General features: G+C 40.2%; 1 protein-coding gene across 4 annotated transcripts in view; it reads left to right on the plus strand.

Moving 5' to 3' along the window:
• Positions 1–13,417, plus strand: part of RECK (reversion inducing cysteine rich protein with kazal motifs) — a 449,691-nt gene extending 436,274 nt beyond the window's left edge. For all 4 annotated transcript variants that reach the window (XM_089657195.1, XM_089657193.1, XM_089657194.1 and 1 more), the window contains 3 exons: positions 5,429–5,502; positions 8,788–8,940; positions 10,497–13,417. In XM_089657195.1, the coding sequence (XP_089513321.1) occupies positions 5,429–5,502; positions 8,788–8,940; positions 10,497–10,712 (443 nt within the window). In that variant the 3' untranslated portion in view covers positions 10,713–13,417. The remainder of the gene's footprint in view (positions 1–5,428; positions 5,503–8,787; positions 8,941–10,496) is intronic.
• Positions 13,418–20,455: the final 7,038 nt, after the last annotated feature.

Below are 20,455 nucleotides of genomic sequence, written 5' to 3' on the forward strand. Positions count from 1 at the left end.
TAATCAGCTAATTAAGCCATAACACCTGCAAAGGGTTCCTGAGCCTTTAAATGGTCTCTCAGTCTGGTTCAGTAGGAATCACAATCATGGGAAAGATTGCTAACCTGACAGTTGTGCAGAAAACCATCATTGACACCCTCCATAAGGAGGGAAAGCCTGAAAAGGTAATTGCAAAAGAAGTTGGATGTTCCAAAAGTGCTGTATCAAAGCACATTAATACAAAGTTATGTTGAAAGGAAACGTGTGGAAGAAAAAGGTGCACAAGCAGCAGGGATGACCGCAGCCTGGAGAGGATTGTCAGGAAAAGGCCATTCAAAAGTGTTGGGGACTTTCACAAGGAGTGGACTGAAGCTGGAGTGAGTGCATCAAGAGCCACCACACACAGACGGATCCTGGACATTTGGGGAGCCATGTCATCTGCTGGTGTTGGTCCATTGTACTTCATTAAGTCCAGGGTCAACGCAGCTGTCTACCAGGAGATTTTGGAGCACTTCTTTCTGCAGACGAGCTTTATGGGGATGCTGACTTCATTTTCCAGCAGGACTTGGCACCTGCCCACACTGCCAAAAGCACCAAAACCTGGTTCAATGACCATGGGATTACTGTGCTTGATTAGCCAGCAAACTCGCCTGACCTGAACCCCATAGAGAATCTATGGGGCATTGCCAAGAGAAAGATGAGAGACATAAGACCGAACAATGCAGAAGAGCAGAAGGCCGCTATTGAAGCATCCTGGTCTTCCATAACACCTCAGCAGTGCCACAGGCTGATAGCTTCCATGCCACGCTGCATTGAGGCAGTAATTGCTGCAAAAGGGGCCCAAACCAAGTACTGAGTACATATGCATGCTTATACTTTTCAGAGGTCCGATATTGTTCTATGTACAATCCTTGTTTTATTAATTGCATGTAATATTCTAATTTTCTGAGATTGTGGATTTGGGGTTTTCATGAGCTGTAAGCCATAATCATCACAATTATGACAAATTATGGCTTGAACTATCTTGCTTTGCATGTAATGAGTCTATCTCATATATTTCACCTTTTAAGTTGCATTACTGAAATAAATGAACTTTTGCACGATATTCAAATTTTTTTAATTTCACCTGTTTAGGAAACTGTATTCAAAGGAAAATAAAGCTTTTTGGAGATGGTCTTGTAGCTCTTACCATGCTTACACTTACTCGTCTCTTACACTCTTCCTTTCACCCTCAAATATCTCTCATGCCTGAGCACTTGAGTACTCACTACAATCCAATAACATATTTTAAAATATAACTAAAGGCAAAACTTTTTTCTAGTTCTGGATAGAGTAGAGATGGATTAGAACACCTATTAGGTTTGGGGTATTTTTTTTCTGTCTCCCCATTATGGAGATTCACCCTCTCTGTGTGTCCTGTCTACAGTCATCATGGAAAGGGAAAGTAAAAGAAAATCCCAAATTTTGGGTTGTTTCCAGAAAAATAATAGAGGGGAAATCTTCCAATGGCTACTCTAGACCCCAAAGGATTCAGTTAGTTTGCATGGATTTCTTCTCACTTTCTGTTTTTGCTATGCGACTGAAAGTGAAGGCAAATCTCCTCAATGGGACACTGATGGCAAAAAAAATCTGAAAGGGGCTATAAACCCCTATCCAAAATGTAAAAAAGGTTTTCCCTATAGTTCTACTTTAACCTCAAAAGGGTACCAATAAATATTCCATGCTATTTTCAATTGCTGTAATATTTATAAGAATTACTCTTGTTAAAACAAAAGCAACATGTCTTCTCTATGGACTATAAAGTAAGGGATATTGGGTGACATTTCATTGTTTCAGTTTCAGCTGTAATTTGCCGAATTGGGATTTCGTGAAAAAATGGAGAGGCACTAATACTTTTGACTAAGACTGTATCCGCAAAGTATATATAGGCATGTGTCTTCACTACATAGCAGTTGACATTTACTTCATACAAAGGCTTGGCGTTTACATGTTCTCCCTATGCCTGCCTGGGTTTCCTCTGGGCACTCTGGTTTCCTCCCACACTCCAAAGACATGCTGGAAGGGTTATTGGCTCCTTTCTAAATTGGCCCTAGTATGTGTATGTATGAATGTAAGTTAGGGACCTTAGAGTGTAAGCTCCTTCGGGGAAGGGACTGATGTGAATGTACAATAGATGTGTAAATAGCTGTCTAAATTGACAGTACTATACAAGTACCTGTAATGAATAGATAAATCATCTTTGATGTTTGCAAGGTCTTTAGGTTTATCTGACAAGCTAATGCTCTTAAAGTGATACTAAACCCACAACAGTAAATCAGTCTGTATATATGCAGTAAAGCATGCTCGTTATACTCACTGTGGGGGTTAATCCTCCGCATTGTGTAAAAAGGATGTTTGATCCTGTCTTCTTTGATCCTCCCTTTCTTCTACTGTCCCCAGTCCATCTGCTGATAGAACAGATCCTTGAGGGCAAGCTGCACATGCTCAGTTTTTTTTTTTATTGGGAGAGTGCATGTAATCAGCACAGGGCTAATCAGCACTGTCCAGACAGAGGGTCAGGGGTTATGCAGCCTAACAGGACATTTAGGGGATAATAAAATCTCCACCTACAAGCTTTAACAAGTGCTCAGATGGACACTAATAGAAGTGACAAGACTGCTCTAACTGCTGATAAGAAAAGGTATTTATCAGTTTGTATTTACTAAAGTAATTGCATTTCCATGTTGTGTGTATTGTGGAAGACCAGATATAGTGAAGGCAGGATCCTGGGTTTGGTAACATTTTATAGTTATTGGGCTCAATTCACAAAATAGTATTTTCCACTTTAAGATCAGAGGTAAAATAGCTCATACTGTTTTTCAAAAGTGTTTTGCAATTCACTAAAAAACGCTACTAAAATAAGGGGATGTGTTGTTTTATTGAAATTTGTGGTATTTATCTCATGAAACCATTCTGTATTTATCTCATAATGTCATATCCAGTGGGATGGATACAGCAGAGAGGGATTAGAATACCTCTCAGATTTTATTGCTGTCTGTTCCCCAATTAGGGAGTTTCACTTTCTTTATTTTTACGATTTCTCTTTATAACTGAAAGTGAACGGAAAAGAAATTCCAACCTTTTGGGTAGACATTGAACACTAATAGTGGGGAAATCTTCCCAATGGGACACAGATGGCAAAAAAAACCTGACAGGAGGAAAAATAAAGTTTTCTCTTTAATTACACTTTAAAGTCATTTTTGCTGTGATATTTGGCAAAGTCATTCCTATATCTTTGACCATGTCTACTTTCTCATCATTCTCTGATGTCTTGAAAGTGTCACTCTGATATCCATATGCCAAACCTTCAAAATGATACCACTCTCCTAGCAGCTCAAGTTCCACACTTTTGTAAGAATACTTCTCTATTCCTACATATGACATATGTTTTAACAAGGGATTAGAGCATTGTGATATGCATATGTACATTGTATTGTATATATGTTTGGAGTGATTGGGAGATTTATGCAGAAAATTATGTATATGCTTATATACTGCATACACAAAAATGTCTCTGAAAATCTGGCAAAATGACAGGAGAAAATAAATATATTTCACTATATGTAATGGGGTTGATTTACTAAAGGCAAATAGAATGTGCCCTATGCAAGTGCAGTTGTTACAGAGCTTAGTAAATGAGGGGAAGCTGTCATGACTTCCATCAACTAATCATGTGCAAGCAAAAATGCAGTTTTTTTTTATTCCTTGCATATGATTGGGTACTCTTTGTAAAGTGAAGCTTTACCTCATTTACCAAGCTCTGGGGCAACTTCACTTGCAGAGTGCACAGTCTATTTGCCTTTAGTAAATCAACCCCAATGTTTTTGTGTTTTTATCCATATTTACTGTAGGTTTCTATTACTGTTTAACCCCTCTTCCTGACCAGGCCATTTTTTGTGATACAGCGCTGTGTTACTTTACCTGACAATTGCGCGGTCATGTAACGCTGCACCCAAATTAAATTTATGTCCTTTTTTTCCCCACAAATGGAGCTTACTTTCTGTGGTATTTGATCGCCTCTGTGGTTTTTATTTTTTTTCACTATAAACAAAAAAGACCGACAATTTTGAAAAAAAAAAAAACAATATTTTTGACTTTTTGCTATAAAACATATCCAGTAAAAAAATTTAAAAAATTTGCGCTATAAACAATTTCGTCATAAATTTAGGCCAAAATGTATTCTGCTATATGTCAAAAAATCCCAATACATGTAAATTAATTGGTTTATGTGAAAGTTAGTGTCTACAAATGGCGGTATATGTACTGGAATGTTTTTTTTTATACTAGTAATGGTGGTGATCAGTGACTTTTAGCAGGACTGTGGGACTGCAGCGGGCACTGGAGGAATTAACTGCCACTGACATCCCCAGTGACACTAATACAGTGATCAGTGCTAATAATAAAGCATTGACACTGTATAATGACACTGGGCAGGAAGAGGTTAACATCTGGGACGATCAAAGGGTTAACTGTGTGCTGTTTTACTTTGTTGTCTATGTGTGCTTTACTATGTAAGTATGCTGCTTTGTATTGCTCTGCTATGCAGAGTAATACAAAGCAGTATGCTGGTGCTGACAGGGGAGAGATCTGTATTCTTTACATACAGACCACTCCCCTGTCAGTGCTCCTCGGCAATCGCCAGGTGCCGGCGGGGGATCTCCGGCCGGGACCCAGTGATCGACAGCTGTAGCCACCAATGGCGGCATGGGTAGGGTGGTGCGCTCGCACCCGCTACCCGGAAATACAAAATCATGTATATATACGTGATTTTGTGCAGCCTTGCCACCCTGTAGCAGTAGTTCTGCTACTGGACAGTCGGGAAGCGGTTAAAGACTCATCCAAAAGGTACGGTCTACTCCAAGTTGGCTAGGTTTTTTACAATCCTGGAACACTACTTATTTAACGCATGCATTTGTTTAGTTATGTCCTTTAGTGAATTGACTTTAACGCTGTTTTATGAGGTATTTACCAAGCATTTGTTTTTTAGTTATGTACTGCATAGGGGGATAGCGAATTGACATTTTCACTATCGCACACAATAGTTGGGAAAAATGTATCTAACCACCAAAATACTGCATGCAATCTGCTTTAGTGAATGGAGCTCATTGTGAGGCCTGCTATGCTCTCCAAGATGAAGAGTTAGATCATCAAAAAAGGCATCTGATTCACATACTTTTCTTTTAGCCGGGTGATTCGAAAATTCACCAGTAGAGCAGATTTCCATTTTTTACTCATCTCTAAATAATATCAATTTAATTTAAAATATTTAATTTTGCAGTTTGTACTATATCCAATTGTAATGAACACATTCTAGCTCATTACAACACCATATGGGTAATAGATATACAGTATGCCTAATTTGTGCAGTATCTTTAAATACTACTGACTTTTCTTTTGTTTGTGTACACAGGAGCATGCTGCCCATTGTGTTCTGGTGTTTTAAGGATTTTATATGACAAAGAAAAACTAGATACCTTTGCTAAGGTAAATTTATCTATGTCTGTAATGTTGTGAAATGTTGTAGAGTGTTTACAAAAGTTGGGTAGGTTAAATACTGGGCTTTTAAAATTATTTCCACTTTTTTTTATAAAGAACATTTCCTGAAACCTACATGGCAGCATAAGTATGATGTAGCTCTACCCCTATCAACACCCACAAGACCTGTTAAAATCTATAAAAGTCTGACTTAGAGCAACCTACCCCATTCTCCTTTTTGTCCTCAAGATCGTTACCTACAGACTGTAAATTCACAAGCTTAAGCCCCTTACCTACCGACTAGGATCTATCTGGGTTCAGCCTCTCCCAGGTGCAGTTCCACATCTTAGGCTGCTAAGCACACCTACAAGGTGATCTTTTGGGGCCAAAAAGTTCTCTAACCAGAGATGTTCCTTTGGGGTGCTAAGGCAGTGGGGTTATCATCTTGGGCTCAGGGGCTGCATCTTTCCTTTTTGCCAATTTCTTTCTCATTTTCCCTTTTTCCCCAAATGCTTTTTAGGTACCTTTTTTACTTTTGTAGCTGTTGCGGGGGGTGGCATTCATGGTGTATCTTTAGGGCATGCGCACCTGGCCACGGCAGGTTTTATTTTCTCCCTGAGCTTCCCCCACTAACTAACACAACACTAAGCCTTATCATATCACCTAGCATGAAAAGGTTGAAACAGTATACATCCTTCCTTTTTTTTTTTTAACTTGCTGTTTTGTTTCTGCTTTGACTGAAAGTTTGGAATGGTAGCACAATGTGGATACTTCTAACTTGGCACCTAGTCACACATTGTCACATTTTTGCTAATCTAGATAGAATCTTAGATGCCTGCATATTAGAGGTGGTTTCCAGTGGCTACTGCTCCCTCCCCAGTTCATGTCTTCCATGTCATCGCATAGATTAGTAGCCCTTCATGCAACCCTTGCAAGACTTATGGAGCATGTGGTTTTAGCTCCAGTTCTTGTGGTGGGAAGGATTTAGAGCTTTTATTTCATCCTTTTCACAGTTCCATCTTAAGGCCCAAGTGTGTTAATTAGTTCCCCAAAATTCCACATAGAATCCGTGCATACTCATGAGTTCTGGTTTTTCAGCACAGCATTGATTCCTTTGCTTTTCTTTGGTTTTTCAGCTCTTCTAGATCATAGTTCCTGCCATTCAGCCTGCCTTACATATCCTGTGTGTTCACCATGGTTTTTGCCGCTGTGCTTTCCTTGCTGCGTTTCCACAGCATCCCCAATGTGGTATACCTGGAGGAGTGCCTGTTAAGGGAACTGTCAGCACATGGCTTTGCCAACAATTTTGCAAGAACATTTCAGACCTTGAAAAGGTTCAGTTTGATACTGAACATGCATTGGAGTCGACTCCATTGCTTGGAGTATCTGGATACCATTGACCAGATCCAATCTAGACCCCTACATCTCAACATCATGGGGTCTAAAGTAGAACTGGCCAATGGGACCCTGGTTTAAAGAATAAAATTCGACTCCCTTCATTGTCTGGACCTAGTTCAATCTGTGCTTGTATACCTTGCAGCCACTGCAACCATTAGATGGACTGATTCACTCTTTATCATTCCTGATTGTCACTGCAAAGGGGAACCAGCTTTTTGTTCCTTCATCTAATCCTATGGCCTTAGTTTGTTATGTTGCCCACATCTCAGTTGGATTGCTTTTGGATGTTCCAATTTCCTTTGAATCCTGTGCCCATCAGTGAACGAAAAAAGTGTATTTTTGCATGCACCATAAACAATTTTCGAGGGTGGGGGGGAATAATTGAGGAAACAGGACCTACCCTCCTGTGTTTATGATTCTTGCCTTCAGTAATGCTTTTTTTTTACAAAACTGAGACATGATGGCAATGAGAAGAGTCATACCAAGCTGGTCACTTTTTTTTTGCCAATATCCAATATTGCTGCTGTAATATCAAGCCCAAACTACACTGCAAAACAATTAAGAGTGAAAACCACTCCCAAATACAGTACTGTTTTATATATCTCTCAAACCACAAATTGAAATGTGCAAACACCAACAAGAGAGGCAGTATAAGCTGATGGGTTGCTGACGAACAGAGCGGCGATGGGATACACTTTGAACACTAATGCTGGTGATGGATGTATAGATTGGATACAGCACAAAGTGATATGTTACAATTTTTGTTTATATTTGTTTCTATCTTACCCTGAGCCTGGGTGCACACTGATGTGGTGCGGAATTTGCAGAATTTTCTGTGCGAATTCTGCACCGCATCAGAATCACACCCCGTTTATGCGAACCGCTGCAGGTGTGTACGTTAATCCCTTCACGCCGGCCGCACGAAATGTGCGGCCTCCTGGCATCTGGGCCTAGACGCCGAGCGGCCGCACATTTGCGTTCATGTAACAAAAAACATATGTGCTGAGAGCGCGCACCCTGCACGCTCCCAGCACATATGTGCGGTACTCACGGAAGGGTCCCGGTCCACTCTTTCGATCGGGACCTTTCCCGATCTTGTGACCGGCCATAACGTCACGTCATGGTGGCCACATGACACTAAGCCCCACCCCGTCAAGCCCACCTCCCGGCGCAGGAACTCCTCTTCACGCCAGGACGATCCGGCTTGAAGGGGTTAAGTTAACAAAACACCCCGAAAGTCCATGTGTAGAATCGGATCACATAGGTGTAAATACCCATGCGATCCGATTCTAGTGCGGACCCAAAAAGGGTCCTCCACCTTTTTGGTGCGGGTGCGGTGCGATTAGAGCCATACAAAATGTATGGCTCCAATTGCACCGCACACAATTCGCATGTGATTTGCACAGGAATGCGGTGCAGTTCCTGTGCAAATCACATGCGATGTACCAAGCCGCATATTTGTGAACCCTGGCTTAAATGGAAATTGTTGTTACTTTTGGTTTATATTTGTTTCTGTTTTACAACTGAAATGGTGTTTGCACATTTGAATTTGTGGTTTGAGAGATATATAAAACAGTGCTATAATTATTATTAATTAGCTTTACAAATTCTAGCTTTGTAACTAGCAAATTTGCCTTATACTTAATATAGAAACACTATTCTTCTCAACAGTTTTGCTTTGTTTAATCTGCAGTAAGTAAACACTACTGTAGCACAGGTCATGGTTTCAAAATAATCTTCCTATAAAAAGTGGAATTGTGTTATAAAATTTTAAAGGCATTGCATAAATGTGCACTTGAAAATTTTCCAGCTGATAACAGCCTGTCACATTATCATCATATTTCAAATTCTTTATGGATATACTTGGAGCTCTAAGAGTTTTTATTTTCTTTTCAGATAAAGAAAATGCCAGTAACAGTCATGGACATCCTGCAGAAAATAAGGCCTCACATATCTGTACCCCAATGTGATGTATTTGGATACCTCAGCGTGGAATCAGAGCTAGTGGTCCTTGTGGTACCAGTTGATGTTCATCCTAAAGCAATACAGGTAGAGACTGCCAATTGATGCCTTTTTGCAGAGTTCCTATGAATGATTCAGTTGTATTCAGAAAACATTTCTCAGGTAGAGAGCCACTCTAACAAAATCAAAATAAACCTGTTTTTGGGAATACAATAGACCTGTTTCTGCTTCAAATCTTTTATTGTACCAATCAATATACAATATGGTATATTCCATTAGTTAAAGGATAAGTTCACCTTTTAAACAAAAATAATAAATGCACATTTTTTGCAGATAAAAAAATGTGCATATATTACTTTTGTCTTCATGAGCCTGGATAGCATTGCACCAGGGATCAGTAGATTGCTGATGCCATGCAGGTCTCCTGCACACCTGTCAGAATATCTGCTCTCTGTATGGGATATATGAGCAAGCAGATATTCTGACAGGAAGCTACATGTCTTTGGTGAAAATAACCCAAATTAGGATGTATTATTTAGTTTGTAGGAAGGTTATAGAGTTCACAAACTATGGTATATATCTGAATATTGATCAATCCTGAAGTACTGACAGCCAATCTAATTTCTTGAGGTCCAAGAACATCAGAACAGTACAGATATCCCCCAAATGACCCATTTTTGCAAAGTAGACAGTCCGACGTACTTCATAAGAGGCATGGCGAGTTTTTGGAAGTTGAATTTTTTTTTGTCATAATTTTTCGGAAAATGAAAAAATAAAAAAAATTATTATTTTTTTAATATGGTCACCAGTGCAGTACAGCATCATCATATAACTGGCATGGCGGTGATCAGGGACACTGACTGGTGACAGTATGAAAAAAAAATATATAATTTTTTTTTATTTTTTTATTACATTTTTTTTTCTTTTTTTTAAGATTTTTTTTTTTCATATTTCACTATGACCAAAGTAGTACAATGTTACCATAGTAACATTGTACTACTTTGGGGAAGTGATCAGTATTTTTTATTTTTTTTTACACAATTTTCTTATAGCAAAGAATTACTTTGCTATAAGCAAGCATTTATCTGAATGATATCGATTCATTTTTGTGCATAGCTGTGATTTGGCCACGGCTAATCATGTCACAGCTTGTGCATGTGATCGCTGTGACCATTCACAGCTACACACACTAGTATACAATGGATGGCATGAATGAAGCCATCCATTGTATACAACTGTCATGTGACCTGCTGTGATTGGTCACAGCAGGTCACATGGTACCAGCAATGGGGCCGGTACTCAGATCTGTCATCGGCCGTGTCCGAGGTACACGGCCGGTGACAGATTGCGCCGCTCTGCGGGTATGCAAACTACGCATGCCCGAAAGGACACCAAATGGCGTCCACCCGGACTGACGAGGGGTTTTGCAGGCCGCCATCTGGCTATAGGCTGGGCGGGAACCTGTTAATAATGGCTTAGTAAAGATAGTTTTCTGTAAAGTGTAGAATTTATCAGCTGTATAAAAATAAATTACATATAATAAAAAGCACATTGTAAGATGTAAATGCAAGCAGTTCTTGATTTAAATCGGTATTATTTTATGGGAAAATAATAGTTTTAATATCTACCTTTATTTTGTTTAGATTGAAGCCTGCAATAAAGAAGCAGAGAAGATTAATTCTCTTATAAACTCAGACAGTCCAACTCTTGCATCTCAGGTGCCATTGTCAGGGCTCATCACATCTGAAGTTTTTATTTCATCAACTGTAAATTCAGACTGTACAAAAAATATTTCAGATATGTTATATTTATGTTCATGTCTCTTGCTTAATGTTTTATTTATGTTCTGCCATCTATGATTTGGTTTTATTTCAATCAGTTGTATTGCTTTAAAATTTGTATTGCCTGAGGTAATCAAGGTAATTTTATAAGAAAATTTAAACTTAAAAGGGCCAAAAGTCAAAATGAAAGACTTTATTTTTTGTTCCCAAATATATTCAATGGCAAGGACATTGCAGATGACATCTCTATGCATTCTTTAAATGGTATATTTATTTTGTATAGATAGCTTGCTTAAATTATATGTTATATACAGTATATTTTGCAGTTGTACTAGTTTATCAAATTCAATCGTGTTGTTTTGTAACACTGAAGATGTTTCAGCATTATTCCTTATGGCTTACTCAATTAAAATGGGGTTTTCAGGACATACCCCAGCATTTATACCTTTCTGTTGAGGACAGTGAGGTGGAAATTCAAGACAGGAGCACAGGACAACTCATTCACAAGAGGTTTGAAGCAGGACCTCTATATCAAACCAGAACAACCATCCATAAACAAGGGTGGGGCCTACAGCATCTTTACCCCTATGATTTTACAATTCACGCTTTTAGCTTAGACAAATAACACCTGCCTAAGAATTCATGGTGCCATGATGATTGGATTATGCACAATAAATTTGTAATAGAGTGCTTTGACAAACCTTCATGCCTCAAATAATGTTTTTGGAAACCAACAGCTGCATTGACACATTTCTTGTTACTATTGTGACTGATTAACCAATTCAATACCAGACACTTTCACCCCCTTCTTTCCCAGGCCAATTTTCAACTTTAAGCGCTGTCACACTTTAAATAACAATTACTTAGTCATGCAACACTGTACCCAAATGAAATTTATATTATTTGTTTCGGCAGATAGAGCTTCCTTTTGGAAAAAAACGCTGGGTTTTTTATTTTTTCCTATTTAAGCAAAAAAATACCAAAATATTTGAAAAAAAAAGCCCACGTTTTTCTTGGTTAATAAAATTTTGCAAATACATAAAATCAGTGTATAACATTTAGTCTGTGTAAAAGTTATATAACGTCTACAAACTATGGTATATATGGTATATTTTGAAAAATAATCAGTCCTGATGTATTCACTATTCTCATTTCTTGAGGCCCTAAAATGCCAGGGACAGTACAAATACCCCCAAAATTACACCTTTTTGGAAAGTAGACAGTTTGTGGTGTTTAGTAAGAGGCATGGTGAGTTTTTTGAAGCTGTAATTTTTTGGAAAATTAAGATTAAAATATATATTTGTACTGTCACCAGTACAGTATATCATCATCATATGACTGGTGTGGCAGTAATCAGGGATACTGACTAGTAACGGTATGTAAAAAAAAAAAAAATAACAGTAATTTTTTTTTCCCATTACAAAAATACACAATTAATGGCTATGAATGAAAGGCATGCATTTTGTACAACAAACAATTGCTGTGATTGGTCACAGCAATCTGGAAGGATGTAATTTGACTTCCACTCAGGATGGGAGAGCTCTCACTCTCCCATCATTTGACAATCAACCGGGCAGGAGGCAATTAAGGTGATTAAGTTAGCCACATTGGTACAAATGCTGGTGTGTCCCAGAACCTAATTTGAAACAAGAATTAAATGAGTTGTGAAATATCTTCAACATTACAAAACAAATCCATCTGAATGTGATTAAACTATTACTAGCTATACCATGACCAGAATAAACAAAAACATTCACAGATGTTTATCTATTATTTTGTGTTTGTATTCTTATCACAATCAAAATTCAAAATGATATAAATACACACGTGTTAAAAAAAAAAGTGTGGAATAATGGGGATGGGCATGAGGGCAGTTATGATGAGATGGTGGCAGTTAGGGTGGTGGCAGGGGAGGACATGGTCTGGTGCAATGGTCAAGGTGAGCCTGCAAGCAGGTGTGGTGCGGTTGGTGCGTACAGGCGTCTTGGTGGGTGTCGAAGGGTGTATGGGGGGGGTGGCAGAGTGCTGAAAGTGAGGATGGGGGTTTGTGTAGGTTCAGGGCTTTGGAGGGTTCATTTCTAGTACAGTTGCATGTGTGTGTGTGCCTGGGGGGGTGTTATGTGATCGCAGAGTAGTGAGAGTGGGAGATGAAGTGCTTGCAAAATAGTGAGAGCAGGTGGGGAGTGTAGTGCTGGCACCAAGTACTGTATTTAATCTTCATGAAGTCCAGCTTCAGCATTTTATCTTCATTTTTTTTACTCTGCAATAAAATTATTAAAATGCTTTACCACTATTTAATTCTGCCAATGAAACCTATGCAACCTAATATATTATTATTTTGAACATATCAAACTCCTGGCTGAAAAACTTAATTTTGCTTCCTCTATTATTGTGTTAAAATAACTATATGAAAGAATACTTACACACACCTACACAGTAGGTCATCCTGCACAAGATTCAATACAAAGTGAATACTACGTGAAAAGTGAAACGTGTTTACTTGTAATGGCCAAAGTAAATGAACAGACCTAGAAAAATAATGGTGGAGACTTTGGTGGTGGATAGTGCATTTCTGACTACTTTAATTTTGTAACACATTGACAAGAAGACTCATCTTTGAAGTGTCTGTTTCCTAGCTAATTCCATTATGCATATGAAGGCTTTTGAATTATCCATTGTTCACAGCTAAAGCTTTGTATGAAAATCCTTTGAGAACAAAAAAAAAAAAACATGTACAAGCATAAGGGCACAAGACCTGTAATAAATTCTATCTATGAAATTCATTAATTTGCTTATTTTTATGCCCAGCAATACAATATTGAAGATTTCTTTTGAGTTTGCTTAAAATAAATTTAAAATATTTTTTTGTTTATCAAGTGAAGAATTGTGGAAACGTGTGTTGTGCTTTTTATATTCAAATATTTTTTATTGGAAAATTTGAAACATACAAAATAATTGAGAACATTAGCATAGAGAGGTGCACATTTAATACAAAATCTTGCATAGGTAAGGTAAAATGGGGTAGTGGAACTTCGCCAACCAGCCGAAGTACCTTGCGTAATCTTGGTTCAGCTACATGAGAGGTATGCTCAATTTAGTGCACCTTATTGAATTGTGGTATGAACAGTAAAGGAGAGAATGGGAAGGGAAAAGGGGGAGGGGGAGGAGGGGGTAGAGGCACCTAGGATGTCATAAGCATGTAGTTTGGTCGAATATTATATAATCATTTTATCGAGCAGTTGGGGTTGTGTAACCATCGGGTCCATTGAGTCTCAAATTTGTGGTATGAGAAGTTATGGAGGGCTGTTCTCCTCTCCATTTCACATAGGAAGTTAAGGTCGGACAGCAGTCGGGATAAAGAGGGAGTGTTAGTAGATCGCCAAAGTCTGGTGATATTGAGTTTTGCGGCTGACAGAATATGTATAGTGATGGTGCGTGAGGACAGTGGAATTTTATCTATTCCGATATGGAGGAGCGCTAGAGCCTGGTTTGGGGTTATTGGTGTCTTTGTAATGTGTTGTGCTTTTTAATCCACAGTCAGATCTAACCTCTTTCTAAATTTCTTCTTGGCAGAACTTTTTCCTCTCTATAACACAATATTTTTTTATCAGTTGCGGCAAAAAAAGCAAGCTCTTCTTCAACATGGGAGTACTGGTGTAGTGTGATCAGTAGTAGAACAACATTATGTTGCTTGAGGATTCTCCTCCACAGTCGGAGTAAAAGAGTCCATATAATGTGATTAAAAAAGACAGAAAGGAAAAACTAGTCCTAAACAATTCATTTGACCATCTTCAGCATTGAATATTATCAATAGCAATTTCCACTCTATACATGAAAATCAGTATGCAAGTCTGGTCTCCTCACTTCAGTGGCTGTGTCTCAATAATTGCCCAGTCATCTCTCCTACTTAAACTCCACTGCTTGCCTATAAGAAGACAATTATGCTGTGCAGCAAGCGTGTTTCAGATTAAATTGTGAACAGGAATGGTTTGCTGAGTGGACAGAAAGTGACATACTTGATAAATACTCACTGGGTATATAAAATGTTAAGGAAAATGCTAATTTTCCCATTTTCATCATAACCAGTATAAAATTAAAATAAAAATTATATCACACATGTGATATATCTCCGCCCCTATATCCACCCACAGGACCTGAGTATATCTATAAAAGTCTGATTGAGAGCAACTTCCCCCATTCTCCTTTTTGTGCTCAAGATCTCCACCTCCAAGACAATGATGTTGAGAAAAGTCCCTACCTGCCGACTGAGTCAGAGTCCGCCTAGGTTCAGCCTCTACCAGGTGCAGTCCAGCATCTTAGGTTGCTAAATGCACCAACATTTCTGGTGACCTATTGAGGCTGAGGAGTTCTCTAACCAGAGACATCAGAACCTCATGTGCAGCACCTGAGCTGGTGCTTGCTGCTGTCCATGCTGCACGTGTTTCTCTGCACACCTGAGCAGGATCATGGAGCTGGAGTTATGCAGGCCATAGATGGGTCGAAAATCGGCCGATTTTTCGGCCGAAAATAAAATTGGCCGATTTTCGGATCGTTAGTGGGTTAATAGGTCGGCAGTTTTTCGGTATTTTGGCAGATTTTTTATCAGTAAAGTTGGAAAAAGATCGTCCGATTTTGCCGATTGGCCGATTTTCGCGGCAATTATGGGCAAATCGGCCGATCTTTTTACCGAGAAAAAAAAATCTGGAAGACAAAAAGAAGAAGAAGAGGATGAAGAACAGGATGATGAAGAAGAAGAGGAAGTAGAGGATGAAGAAGAAGAAGAGGATGAAGAAGCAGAAAAGAAGAAGAGGATGAAGAAGAAGAAGAGGATGAAGAAGCAGAAAAGAAGAAGAAGAAGAGGATGAAGAAGAAGAGGATGAAGAAGAAGAGGAAGAAAAAGAAGAAGAGGATGAAGAAGAAGAGGAATAAGAAGAAGATGAGGATGAAGAGGATGGATAAGAAGAAGAGGATGATGAAGAGGAAGAGGATGAAGAAGAAGAGGAAGAGGATGAAGAAGAAGAGGATGAAGAAGAAGAAGAAGAAGAGGATGAAGAAGAAGAGGAAGAGGATGAAGAAGAAGAAGATGAAGAAAAAGAAGAGGATGAAGAAAAAGAAGAGGAAGAAGAGGATGAAGAAGAAGAGGATGAATAAGAGGAAGAGGAAGAAGATGAAGAAGAAGAGGAAGAAGAAGAGGAAGAAGAAGATGATGAAGAAGAAGAGGAAGAAGAAGAAGAGGATGAAGAAGAAGAAGAGGAAGATGAAGAAGAAGAAGAGGAAGATGAAGAAGAAGAGGAAGATGAAGAAGAAGAGGAAGATGAAGAAGAGGAAGATGAAGAAGAGGAAGAAGAGGAAGAAGAAGAAGAAGAGGAAGAAGAAGAAGATGAAGAAGAAGAAGAGGAAGAAGAAGAATTCCAGTGCGGCAAAAAGTGTCTCTGCAGAGAGCTCCGCTATTTCTTTGACAGTTCTTTGACATTTATAGCGGCTGCAACAATGTATCTATTTGTTTCCGAATAAAAACATCTGTATCCAAAATGGATACAAATAGATACAATGTTGCAGCCGCTATAAATGTCAAAGAACTGTCAAAGAAATAGCGGAGCTCTCTGCAGAGACACTTTATGCTGGCTGTAGACGAGATGAAAATCGGCGATTTTTTTTTTTATCGTTCCTGGTTCTGTTGGCCGCTTGAACAACCGATTTTTCATTTTTTTAAACAAAAATCGGCCGGTTTTCTCCCCATCTATGGCCTGCATTAGTGCTGGCATTTTCTTTTCTCCCACAGGTTAGTGCTATCCCTTTTTTTCTTTCTACCTTGCCTCTACCTTCATTAGATTTTGTCATTTTTCCTTTGTGAGAGTGATTTGAGGGGTTTTCTTTTGTCAGCAGTTTGCCTTTCACTTGTGGCCAGCGTGTGTACATGATCTGGTCTGGGGTTTGTGGCTGTTTTCAGTCTCATGGCTGGCTATGGCAGCCACACATACCACTGTGCAGAGGGCCTCTTGTGCTGACCATCTTTGTTAAGGCATGTCCAGGCTCACGCAAGTGCAAGGTGGGTTTGCACTGGAAACATCTTCTGGTTTCCCTTGCTTATGCTGCAGATGAATGAGAGTGGGAGGGAAATGATTCAGGCACATGTCTATGATCTGTTTGCTTCTTTCTCTGTCTTTCATTTTACTTTCTGCACTCTGCTGACATCCTTGCTCCAAGAGAAGCCTTATGCCACATAATCAAGACCTTCATGTGCTCAGGTAGGGACTATCAGTGTGGTAAGTAAGAGGAGGAAAAAGAATGCCTTTCAATGAGCGAGGTCTTCATCTTCTGGTATAACCCAGCCCACTTCCGCTCTTGCTCAGGGGTCAGTTCACACTACATGCATTTCAGTTGCTTTTTGTCTGCAGCCAAAACACACAGAAAGTAGGTTAAATGGTTGTGAATGTCATAGTTCACCTCAGTGCTTGCAGTTCCAGTTGCAGAAAAAGAAGTAGAACAAGCTTCATTTTTTTCTGCACAGAACTGTACTAGAACACGGTAAGGCGCACTGGAATGCACCAAAAATGCACTGGAATGCACGTTTCAATATTTCAATTGAAGCAATAGAGAGGGAAAAAACGCACTGGAATGCATAAAGAACGCACTGGCATGTCAAAAACCCCGGGAACATGCCAAAAATGTGCATGCAAAAATGCATCCGGAACACATCTGGACTGCATTTCTATAGTGTGAACTGGCCCTAAGGTCAAGCTAAAATAGCATTGCCATGGCATGACAAGTCCAGTGGCTCTTCCAGCCCCCCCAGGATGCACACAAAATTCCCAGTGAGTGTTGGCATCTCTACTTCCCTGAGCTCTAAGAGTGACAAAGGATAGAGTGCTGAGCCTGCGGCGTGGACCTAATACCAGACTAACATGTCTGATGATATTGCCATGAAAACCTCTCTAAGGACAAAGGAGGCTGGGAGCCAGCAAGTCATAGTCCTTCATGGACAAATAGTTAACAATCCTCTGAATTCTCCAACCACTTATGCCAGCAGACTCCAGGCACAATGTCAAGGATGCAGCCCTGCACAGCAGTACAGAGCAGCATGCACGTCCCTCCTTACCAAGGAGGCCCCAAGTCCATCATAGCCATCTTTTTTCAGAGGTGTAGCTATGTTATCTGCACATGCAAACAAGCCCTAATACTCATTTTTTCAGGCAGCTCTGTATACCAATCAGCATCCCTATGGTAAACACTTTTTCAAGAGCTCTCAATGGTTAGTTTGGCCTTCCTTGTCATAGGAGGTCAAGGCTCAGCTGAGTTCTCAGCTAGTTTGGCCCACTTTACATTTCAAGACTCAAGACTATTTTGCCAGAATGAGAAACTTCAATAGCTGGTGGAAGAGTGTGCAAAGACACCTTTCTGAAGAAAGAACAGCCATGGTCCATTTTGTTCCTTTCAATCCCTACAGGAGTTTTGTTGAGAGGACCCCCCCCCAGGCTACTGTGGCTGATTCGGCGCATGGTGGTAAAGCCCATTTTTGAGATCCGTGGGTGCCTTCTATGGTAAAACTCGGTTACTTTTGATGGTTTAGACATCGCCCTCTAGAATTATTCTTCATCCAGACCAGAGTAACATTTTCTGCTCAAGAGGTGGTTTCCTCTTTCAGTACATCAATAATATAACTGCAAAGGGCATTGATTCTAAGTCCTCCCTCACAGACTATTCTCTTCTGTGTCTGTAAGAAGAATGAAGTTTCAACTGGTGTTGAGTTTAAAGAAACAGAGTCCCAGTGGGGGATTGACACTTCCAGTTTACATACCTTCCTTCATGGCTCGCCACCTCACAGATGACCTTTGCTAAGGTCCTAATCTCTGTATAGCCCCTCTGAGGAAATGGGGTGTTTTGCAACCCATCATTACTTGCATGGTATCCTACTGTTGGCCCAGAGCCCAGATCACTTACTAGCTCAAAAGGGATTTTTATCCAGCCAGCCTGAGAAATTTTGGCTGGATTGGAGGTGTCAGAACAGAGGAAGCAAACCCATCTATTCATCAATACAGAAGCTCCTTCTCAGAATAGGCCAAGGAGCAGGGAGCCTCTTCGGAAGTGGTATCTCTCTCAGTTTTGTCAAGCTTCCCAATTCAGGGGTCTCCTGGAAACGATGATGTCTTCCATCCCTATGCTACCCTGGGCACACTGGCTTCTCTGCACGTTCCAAAGAATTTCCTTTTTGCAATACAGAAGTCGGCACCTGAGCTGATTCAAAGTGTTTCTCCTTAGATGTGCAGGAGTCTCTGGGTATGGGTGTGACAGGGGATCACTCGATCCCATATGGTAGGTTTATTATCTCAGACTACTGTTACCTTTGATGCCTGTGCTACAGGGCGGATCGCCACCTGTAGTCACCTGGTTATTCTGGATGATGTTAACACAGCCGCAGTCTTATGCATTTAGAAATAAAGGAAACTCAACTGCAGGTTCCAATGGAAGTGGAACTATCATGTCCATGACCGAATGTAATCTTCAGAGGCTGCGGGCGCCCAGGATGCCAAAAGGGGTTGTGGTGTCAGGTGTTTTTGGTTCCCAATGAATGGGTCTTTAATCTAAAAGATCTTGCCCATATCACTCAAGTATAGGGCCTCCCTCAGTTGATCCTGTTTGCATTACCATCCTTTCACAAGGTGCTTCTCATGCTACCCTCACCTGTTGGTGGAGGAAGTGGACGCTTACTCAGCCAAGGAATAGTTGCCTAGCAAATGGCTTTCCTCTACTGCCTTTGGTCATGAAGTTCCAGGGGTGACTGTTGTCTGAGAGTCTCACTGTGATAACATGCATGCCCGATTAGCCTGCAGGTCTGGGTTTTACCCTAGCCATGGAATTGGAGTCTGGACCAAGCACTGCAGCTGCCAGTGTTTCCACAACACCTGGCCCAGGATAGATTAGAAATTGAGAGGAAAGGATTGAAGGATTAAGGCCTTCCTCTTTCAGTGGTAAATCCTGCAGAGTTTCAGGAAGGATGCGAACAAATGCCATTTACGCAGAAGTCTGAAACAAGTTCAGTCTTTGCAACTGAGCAGGATTTTGATCCTAGCAACCCAGTGGTCACCCAGTTACTATAACTTCCTCACACAGATCTGGATTTGGGGCTCAGCCTATTTCTGTAAGGGCTCAAATTTCAGCCATTTCAGCTTCATCAGGGAATATGAGCATGTCAGCTGCCAGGGGAGCATTTTCAGGAGGTTGGTCCTGAGACTTTGCCCTGAGGAGGAAAAACTTTTCCCCTGTGGGATTTTATTCTGGCACTGGATTTCCTTGCCAGGTCTCTTTGCACAAATAGAAAGGAGTCTTCAGTAGGACATCATTTGAAGAAGTGTCCCTCGATAACTTCAGGGGGCAGAGTTTTGGAACTGCAAGCGCTTCAAGCTACAGAGTCCTATATCTTCTTTCTTATGAATAAGTTGGGGCCTATGCTACTCGAGCACAATTTGTCCCCAGGTGGCTTCAGTTTTCATCCTAAAATTGGTGATTCTATCCTTTCTGGCACAGATGGTACCTAACCTACACAAGCTGGATGTACCAGGTATCTAAGATGCCTACCTTCAAGCTGCTTCCTAGTTTAAATCCTCTGGGAGGCTGTTGATGTTTCCATCAGGTAAATTCAGACGAGAAAGCTGCAGTAAACCTTGTCATCTTGGAGTGTCAAGGTCATCCTGAAAACATAGTGCAGCCAGGCAAGAGTCTCCAGAAGTGGTAGAGACATATTCAGCCAGGTTCATCTTTACATTCGGGGCAGCACATGCAAAGTGTCTATGAAGACTTTTGCAAAGCAGCAGGCTAGTTAC

This window comes from Staurois parvus, unplaced genomic scaffold (assembly GCF_062004578.1).
Source record: "Staurois parvus isolate SC_StPar_1 unplaced genomic scaffold, SC_StPar_1.0 ptg000974l, whole genome shotgun sequence".
In the NCBI taxonomy this organism is placed as follows: domain Eukaryota; kingdom Metazoa; phylum Chordata; class Amphibia; order Anura; family Ranidae; genus Staurois; species Staurois parvus.